Source organism: Periplaneta americana, chromosome 4 (genome assembly GCF_040183065.1).
Source record: "Periplaneta americana isolate PAMFEO1 chromosome 4, P.americana_PAMFEO1_priV1, whole genome shotgun sequence".
Classification (NCBI taxonomy): Eukaryota; Metazoa; Arthropoda; class Insecta; order Blattodea; family Blattidae; genus Periplaneta; species Periplaneta americana.
Genome location: NC_091120.1, coordinates 52,527,591 through 52,537,621, shown reverse-complemented (window position 1 = coordinate 52,537,621; position 10,031 = coordinate 52,527,591). Strand labels below are relative to the sequence as shown.

At 35.3% G+C, this 10,031-nt stretch overlaps 1 protein-coding gene across 2 annotated transcripts in view; it reads left to right on the top strand.

Moving 5' to 3' along the window:
* The first annotated feature begins 5,703 nt into the window (after positions 1–5,703).
* Nap1 (Nucleosome assembly protein 1) overlaps positions 5,704–10,031 on the top strand; it is a 35,608-nt gene continuing 31,280 nt past the window's right edge. The window contains exons 1-2 of one of the 2 annotated variants that reach the window (XM_069823325.1): positions 5,704–6,004; positions 6,591–6,763. In XM_069823325.1, coding sequence (XP_069679426.1) covers positions 6,605–6,763 — 159 coding nt within the window. In that variant the 5' untranslated portion in view covers positions 5,704–6,004; positions 6,591–6,604. Of the gene's footprint in view, positions 6,005–6,072; positions 6,094–6,590; positions 6,764–10,031 lie in introns of those variants that run through there. The other variant, XM_069823326.1, reaches the window with a different exon arrangement.

Here is a 10,031-nt window from a genome sequence, read left to right as displayed (position 1 = left end):
ACTCTCCTGGTTTGGGAAGGGGACGACCAAGATCTACAACTCCAGAAGTACAGGAGGAGATTCTGGAGGCTGTGAACATGATTCCTTCTATCAGCACACGAAGGGTAGCGTTGCAAGTCAATGTTCCTCATACGACTGTCTGGAGACTGTTGAAAGAGTATCAATTGTATCCTTATCATTTGCAACGTGTACAGGCCCTGTCACCAGCAGATTACCCTGCACGAGTTAGGTTCTGTCAGTGGTTCTTGCAGCAGTGTGGTGTAAATCCGAACTTTCCTGCCTTAGTATTATTTACAGATGAAGCACAGTTCACACGAGATGACATAACAAATTTCCACAATCAGCATGTATGGGCATATGAAAACCCATGTTCAACTGTTCCATCTCATCACCCAGTGCGCTTCTCCCTCAACATGTGGGCCGGTATCATTGGTGATCGATTAGTTGGACCCCATGTACTTGTAAACAGACTTACGGGGCAGGCGTACACAAACTTCCTGGAAAACACCATACCTCCTCATGTTTTAGAAGACACTCCACTGATCAATCGTCAACACATTCACTTCTTGCATGATGGCGCTCCTGCACACTTCAGTCGTACGGCTCGCCGATACTTGGATCAAAGGTTTCCTGATCGATGGATAGGTAGAGGTGGCCCAATTGCTTGGCCTCCACGCTCACCTGATCTGAACCCTCTCGATTTCTACTTGTGGGGCCATTTAAAATCATTGGTATTTTTGAAACACCCTGTATATATCAACTTCATTGTCTTTTATTTACTGTTGTCCAAACATCCAGTGCAGCTCTGAGCTTTCGAGAGCTTGTGTTGAAACAAGCATGTAGTTAATTAAATTTTTTGGAATTTATGTGCTGCCTGGCTATCTGTAAGAAAGATAATATGCTGATAAGTGCAACTTTTTTCTTACAGTTTTATGCAATTCTCTGTTCTTCAGAAAGGATTTGTTGGTTTAAATCTTCGCCAGTTAAAGCCAGACAATATCTGAGACATGCTGGTTTAATAAATGTTGAAGTTTCTGCAAAATACCTCGACATTTTGATAGCTGCATCCTAATCGAAAAACAACATGAAGTGTACTTCATAGTCTCTATTATATTAAGAGGCAAGGTAAGACGCTTTTTACACTTTAAATTATGCTTTTCATTGTATTTTTTGATGGTTGTAAATTTCTTAAAGTTAAAAATCTCAAAAAAAAACTACGTAATATCACTCTCAAAGGAACTGTTAATGAGCTCATGTTGAAACCTTCTCTCAGTGCGCTCACAGATTTCTACAGTAGATAGACAAATGGAAAAAAATGAGGTGTCTATCAGTGGTGGCGGCTGGATATACAGACTGGCGCATGTGCACACTCTGTAATAAATTGTTTTCACTTTGTTTTGTATTTGTTTCTTACTGCTTAATTTGTCAACATTTTCTTTCTTTAAACCTGTGTTGTTTCACGTGGTCACTTAAGTTTCTGCACACTCTACATCAACTGTCTACTTTGGTTTCTATTCCCAGTATACACCTTTGCATGGTGAGTATCTGCATACGAGTATAGGCGTGTGTACACAAAATAGTCTTACAGAAGCATCATTTCTGAGCTGCTACTGTGCGCACATATTTCATATTTGCTTGTCAACGTCCAGCGAGCTTCCTAATCAATGTTCTCACATAAACAGAGTGCTTCCATCTATTGACTAAGAAACAGTTCAGAACAAAACTCATGCCATTGCTTAAAAACACAATCCAGAAATAAAATATTTAATATTTATACAAATTATGTTCACTTAATTGATTTAAATTTGAGACATTATACAGTATATTGTGTGATTTTATTTATAACATCTTTGCATGTTATTTTTTAAATAAAATTAAAGTTGTCAATCCTGTCCGCTGTTTTGAGAGGGGATGTCAATTTTATTAATTTTGTTATCCTCACACCACACTGGAATATGCAGATTTAGTACAGTAGTTTTTTTTTCTTCTGCAGAAGAGCGAGGAAAGAATGAATAATTGTGTGGTAGTGGTGAAGTGCTTTATAAGTTTCTAAAATGAATACTGTTGTGAAACTGAAAAATGCAAACTTCTCTGTGTTAACTATAGAAGGATAGTTGATTATTACAATAATGGAAGACCTACGCAATCAATAAAAAAAGTACAGAGTAGTAATTTGAATGGAAAGGAAGTGAGTCGAAAATTTAATGTGGGTTTTTATGAAGAAAACTCTTGGATTTGTGGAAGCGAAATGACAGATTATTTTGTACGATGTCTGAGGGTTGCCTTGGTGTGTTGGCCATGCTGTCTATTGAAAAGAAGTTCTTGAGAGACATCCCGATCTTAAACAAAGGCCAAAAAGAAGGAAGGATTGATAAACTTTTCATACAGGCATCTACACTATCAGTTTTTTGCTTTGTGAAATATTTAATACCCAATAATATAGTAATTTTTAGGTATGCTTATTTAAATGTTTAATAATCTATAAAAATTACGACTGCACACTCAAAACAAAATGGCAAGAGTCGCTACTGTCCTATTCTACTGGTAACTATAAGGGTGTGAAAACTTGTTTGCAGAATTACCTTAAAAACGGCAAATCCTGTACATGGAAACAGTAGTTGAATTGCCATTCTATATTAATGCTTACTCAATCATATGACATGTGAGATAAGAGTATGCACTTCCTTTGTCAGTACAATTCAATGATAATTTGTAGAAACAAAAGCCGCCCTAAATAAGGGTTCGATAGATCGGCCTACTAATCAATTCATAAAGAATAATAAGTAAACAAAACAATTTTGTGACACTTGGAAAGAAAAAGAAAAAAAACATTAACATAAGAAAACGTAGGAAATCATTTACATTAAAAATGTTGTTGGGTACAAATGATTACTAATTATAGCTAAGGATGATTTTAACACGTGAGATCCTATGGCATCAATCGTTGCATCAGAAATTTTATATTGTTTAAGGTGATTTAAAGTTTCACGTGGGATCGTGCCACGGGCACCGAACATGAGCCCAAAAACTGTCCAATGTGTAATGTGGTATTGTGCTCCAAGATGCTGACAACAAGGCTCATATATGACTTGTTTTTCACGACACACCTCTTGTGGCTGTTGCTCATGCATCTCAAAACGGATTGTGGGATCAAGAATGACACCCTTATCAATCTGCTGATCAATTATGATGATATCAACCCGTCTAGTAGAGCCATCAGAAGAGACGCAACCAACCTCCTCATAAACCTCATAGGAAGCATTCTGACGGATTGAAGCTGCGATGAGAGAACGAACCGTATTATGTCTGTTGATTAAAATAATTTTGTAGCACTTTCTAATATTTTAGTCTAACCTGTGAACTTTCTTGAACTTATTCTGCTATTATTATTCTTTTTTAGTATTAAGTCTATTTCGCTTAATGTATATTTGTACAATCTATTCCATTAATGTCGTCTCGTTTTGAAGTTTGTTTACAGCCAGGATTTCATATCCCTTCCACTGTTTGGCTAGTAAGTTGCATACAACAGACACAGATAGCCATTCCTCCGAGCAGTGGTGTGCCGCTGCACTTCAGAAATGTTGACATACATCGTAAATCAGTTCTAATTATGTAGCTACTACTGTAACATGAACACCACTGAAAACTGGAATACAAAATACAGATGGGTCACCCTACATACGTACAATAGGGATGGAGGTAGAAGACAAGTTTTCATTGCAGCAAGACTAAACGTGATAAGTTTGTCTTTCTCCCAAAAGATCTGTTTAAAAGCACATAGTGGATTTTAGTTGTGCAGCGACAATATTCTACTTTCTTCATTACATCATATGAATAGAAGTGGCATTTTGAAAAATTGATGGTATCTCGCAGTCTTGCTGAGAACTGAGCTGCAAGAAGATACAGAATCGGCATCTCATATTATATTATCAATTTTGCCTCAAAATTCCTAACTTAATTACACATGTATGCATATGTGTGTGTGTCCATGTGTGCATGCGTGTTATATGTATTAATATGTGTGATATAAAGAAGAGGTAACTTAAAAGATATGGCTGTTAGTGGGAGAGAGGAATTCCAGAATTTTTTATATGCCTCTGATTATAATGCATTAGGCCTAAGTTTGATGTCAGTATAAAAATGACGAGGGGTGATTGGAAGCTCAATTGATTTTTCTTTAATAAAGTTTTTCTATATGAAATCTAGATTTGTGCATGTTAATTTGCACAATTCTGTATGTATTTCATAATTTTATTTTCACAAGCATAATTAAATTAAATGAATTTTTGGTGAGTTTTTTTAGAAGGGTCAAAGATTAACGATAAACCACCAAACAAATGTTAATGCGACCAGTATCTCTATTATCAGGCAGTATTGGTACATCTCACTTGACGTACAGTATGTATCAGAGGAAAAACAATTGTTTGTATGCTTCTGAAGTCTGATAAGTGTAATATGTAGCTAATCGGTGATGTTTGCAATGGAGGGGGAAGGAACTGGCTATCCTACTCCATTATCTCCTGGCCTAGTTTCCTCATAAGTGGTGCCATGTTGGTATCAGTTGAGAGATTCAGACCTGTCTTTGGGCAGTTGACTAAACAACAACAATGAGATTAGGTACCTATTGATGATAAGATGCATTGTGGCTTGGGTATGTTCAGGGAATGGAAGAGGACAGGATACCAAAAGAAGTTACTATCGTATCCACCAGAAAGAAGGAAATGAGACAAGTCTAAAATTACCTGAAAACAAGCGATTATCGAACTGAAGGGAGAAAAGGATTAACAAAGGGAGACTGGGAAAGTAGCAACACCGAGAGAATGAAATAAATTGATAACAAAATAGGCGCAGGGAGATATGAAAACATTGTGCAACCTGCAAATGCTTTCAAAATAAATGGGAAGGAACTTTTTAATGTAAACCTCGAGCACCACGTGATTAGATGAGAGACGTCATAACCATAGACAAATAATTAACTTATCTAGGAAACTTGTGTTAAACTTTTCGCCTCGTGTAGGCCTATAATTTTGTGTTATATTCTCAAACAGTTTCATACAGTACTTTTATTTTCCTAATGCAACGACATAATATTCACAGTCTACTATATAGTCACGAAGCTTGAGTTTTGAGGGTGCTAGAAACAATAGACTGTGCAGGTACTATTTTGCATTGCCTGTAATGAGGCGATGTTAGGATCCTAGTGGTGAGTAACTAGCTAATGTTTGCATATTTACTATGTATTGAACTTCGTGACTATATAGTAGACTGTGATAGTATTTCGGAAAATCTGCTATTTCTATGTTATTTTATAAGGTGTCGAATGAGTGGAGGGAAACTGGTAGCAACAGTTTTATTTTAGCCTTAATTTTCATTACGTACTAAATTCGATCTCATCTGTTGCAGACATAGAATTTATATTTACTTATTGGAAATTAGATGGATTACCCACTTTTATCATTCATACTGTATTGTACCGCATCGATGCTCTGATAGATACGCGTCTGTAATCTCAATTTCCCACGATTTCCCGTAATTTTCCCATTCCTTGGTACATAAAATAAATAGAATCATGATCAAAAATCTATTAACCGAATACAAGAAGCATTGCTATAGATTCATTTTTGTTACCATTTCTATCTATCGGAATTTTTAGTAATATGAATTATGGTAAAACATCAAAAGTTGGTGGTAATGAGACAGCTGCAATATGAATGGTGGTTGGTCCTCTTTTGTAAACTGTTGCTGGGCAGCGAGTGACGTCATTAGAGAATAGTAAATTATATTATTAATTCAACGATATTGTAACCATGGATTTCATCAAAACAATTCATTTAATGAACATTTATTTTATTTTGACAAATCAAAGTTTGTAATATTAGAGAAATAGTTCCTTGATGTTTGATATTTGTTTCCGAAGTACTATTCTACTTGTAAAGTTGGATACACTGACTCCTGTATATTCACCTTCACCCATCTTTTCCGAAAGAGTGTGAGCGGTAAAAAGGTAGGGTAGACAAAGAAGGAGCGTAAATTTAGATTTTGGTTAGAAACTTTCGTCTGTAGTCCATTAATTGTGCTATTCTTGAACGTGAGGTATAACTGTAATAGAGTATTGTGTTCTTTTCTTATACTGTAGAGTAATTTCAGTAGCAGATCGAGATAAAATAGGAATGGTTTCCATGTGCAAGCGAAGACGGCCGACATTCATATTGTTATTTCATTTTGACGTGATAGTGCAGTGTTAGATTCCTATCACATTGTACCTCCGAAGCAAGTGTAATATTCGTTAATATATGCATTTAACATAAATAAATGTTGTAATTTAACAAATCAATAATGCGTTAAGGAATGTTTGAATTTGGAATTGACCGTGACCCTTGAAATAAAGACGTAGTAAAGCCTTTCGAAGTCTATTTTTATTTTGTGTGTATAGTGGAGCATTGGAAGGCATTTCGATGATAAAAACGAATTGTTGTGAACATGTTTTATGTCATAAGTGTATAATTACAAAGATCTGCCTTCCTGTATTTCTAAAAGCACATGCCATTTTGTCGGCTATGTGACATAAGGAGAATCTATTTATGTTCCAGTCCGGTAAGAAAGCATGGCAGATCCAGAACGAGTTGGGGATGCAGCAGATGAAGTAGAGGAAATGGAAGAAGAGGAGGAACAGACAGGAGTGGATGGTTTCACAAACCAAGTTCTACGTCGTCCAGATGTACTGGCTGCTCTTCAAGGGCGGTTGCATGCAGAAATGCTTGAGGTAATGCAGTGTTAGACCTATTTCAGTGGTTTGCTATAGAAATTGGCCAGATTTTGGAAGTGTGACTGCCTGTATGTAACTTGTTATTGAAGCGTTATCATAGGTGTAAACTTTGCAATATAAAACTTTCTATGCCGGCTAGAAGTGTAAATTCTCCACTCATTGCAGGGCCTCATATTGCTTGTATTCTTTTAAAGTAAATGTGTCTCACATAATTAATTTAGTCTTTCAGCCAAAAGCGTTATTACCGGTATTTTTTTCTTACCATAATTGAAATAGGTTCAGTGATAACCTTTTTCAGTCATAGGCCTACATTACATTTCATTCTAGGTCTATAGCCGATCTTGTGGACACTTGTTTTTTTTTTCTTTCCTCCATATTTTTACCAAGTTCGATTTATTTTTTTTTTTTCGATAAGATAATTTGTTCAATTTTTAAAAATTAAATTATCTTTAAGTTGGACTTGGTATCTAAAGAATTGCATCTATTTACGGTGCTGAGGAAACTGGGTATGAACATAATTCACTGCAGCTTGTTGAAGGTAGGCTACTACATAGCGTTAATCTTATACTTTAAGGGCGCTTATGATTGCTGCGAAATCAGCTACGGTGAAATTAGCGCTGAGATAGTTTCGGCGATTTCGAAAGTAGCCGAAAATCGTTTAATTTATAAGCGATTTTGGCGAAATTAGCGCTAAGGTAGTTCCATTGATTTTGGAAGTGAAAATGGTTGAATTTTTTTTTATGGGAGATGCGGTTGATTGCATATTATGCAAGGCATAACAAAAGCCTGAACTAACCAAACCTAACCTTTCACAGATTCGTATATGCAAGGTGTATAAGCGAAGTACGAAGGGAACTATCTCAGCGCTAGTTTAGCTCATTAACAGTATATAATTATAATATTAATCTGTAATTATTTATTTTAGCGATACTGTTTGTATCCCCTATTTCTCTACTTCCTGTGTGATTTCCATTCAACTATACTTTAAACTACCCCTCACTTTCCGGAAGTCAGGTTAGATTAGTTAGGTTATCTTAGAAAGCATGTTGTAAATATTCAGATTGTCAATGTTAATACAGATAATACAATATATATTTGTTTCATTCAGTCTTATGACAAATCAATTATTAAAACAATGACATATATTTCATAACATGTAGTCATTGAGTTTTATACAAAGTAAGTTACGAACGTTTTCGCCTATTCAGGCATCTTCAACCTGAACATTGCAAATAGATGTGTCTTATGATTGAAATGGATAAACTCCAGAACACGGACTGCACCCTTTCCCTCTTACTTCAAAATTCCAACCTTGTGCGCACAAAATAAATTATTGGCACTGAAGAGTGCCTTTTCGTAAATATAATGATGCACATTCGACAAACGCAGACAAATCTGCTCTTTTTAGTATTCTAAGACATAATTTGGTAGGTGCAGTCCGTGTTCTAAAATTTTTCCATTGAAATTTATATATACTTATTCTATTACATTCTTTTCTTCTTTTTCACAATAGCTATAATACTTAAATGCCCATGAAGTCTGAGATTACGCATAACTGCCCACACACACACACACACACACACACACATATATATATATATATATATATATATATAGTGCATGATATACTTACCTATGTTATCGCCATTATTCTTATATGCATGGTAACAGTGAGGACGTAAAACTGTTAAATTAAAAGGGTTTAACATGCACGATGACGAGAAATTACCAATAACTTTGCATGAAAATCTGTCATTCTACTGGATACTTTAATATGCTGTATATTTATCGTTCATTTTACATAATATATTTGATATAAAATTATAGTGGCAAAAATGGTAAAAAGAAAGGAAAGTTTGCCTAAAATTCAATGCAGTTGTAAGTTTTAACTGCATTTGAACATAATTGAATGTGTCATTTCCTACTTCATATCACATTCTTTCTCGACAGTGAGTCTAGACAGAAATTTGTGCATATTTTATGGCACATACAACAGCAGTAGTAGTGTAATGGAGGCTGCAGCCAATAAACTGTGTTACTGTGTATTTGATGCATAAAAAGATAATTCTAAATTGAATTCATTGTTGAATAATAATTGCTGAAGCTTAACTCTTCAGAAGAAAGAGAAAGAATGTGATAAAGAATTACATATGAAAATATTTTAATTGGCCGGTTGATTGGATTGGATTGACATATCCTACATGAAAATCACAAAATACACACCAATTTGTGTCTATGCCCATTGTCAGGAAAGTGCCTTGTTGCTTTGTCCAATAAAACATGTATCATATTTTACAAGTCAGAGATGTGTGTTCAAATTAACATTTAGAATTGAAATTGTACAATTCTTAAGTGATTCCTCACCCCTCCATTCCTTGTAAATCTTCCTTTGATTTGTGCAATTACAGGTTATAAGTTCCAATTTTTTCTTTATGGCGGGTACTTGACTTCATCCAAGGATCCCCTCTAGGATGAACACATCACAATTGTAGATTCTTTGTTGCATAGCATTACCCTTGGTGTACAATGGGAGGTGATTTACAGCCCACCAGTATGATGATTAATGAAGTATGGTAGATTGCTGGTAGGGGAAATGGGATTACCCTGCAAAACTTACCACCACGCACCATCTTTATCCATCACAAATTTCACTTGCACCCATCAGGATTTGTACTTGGATTACCAGCATGGAAAGCCAATGTTCCAGCTGTTGGCTAACAGTGTGCCATAAGTTTCAAATATCGTTATAGTTAGGCCCGTTACACAGTCATCCGTATGCTACGCAGTACGCACTACGGATCCGTAGGCAGTTTGCTTTCACAGTCACGCGTAGCAAATCCGTAGCAGCAGATTAATTATATCAGTCGGCTTGTTTGTTTCAAGATGAGCGAGCTTCAAAGAAAGCTTTTCGCTGCACATTATTTGTATTAAAAACAGTGCATAATAGACAATATTGTGTTCACCCGCTACTAATTCTAAATATTCTGAAGGAATCTTTTATAAATCTACATAGTGACTTGCGCGAGATCGAAAGAAAGTTCCTTTAACTAATTTCGCAAGTTTATTCAATCGTTTGATGAACAATTGGAAAAATTACAATAAATGCAGCTTGAACTGGATCTACATAATTATGTTCTACCGAGTGGTTTGCTGTTAACATAAGATGATAAAAATTACTCAGATGAATAAATTATTTATAATCGACATTTTATTATTTCTTGTTCATTATAACAAATTACAAAACCATCAATTATTTTTTGTTATC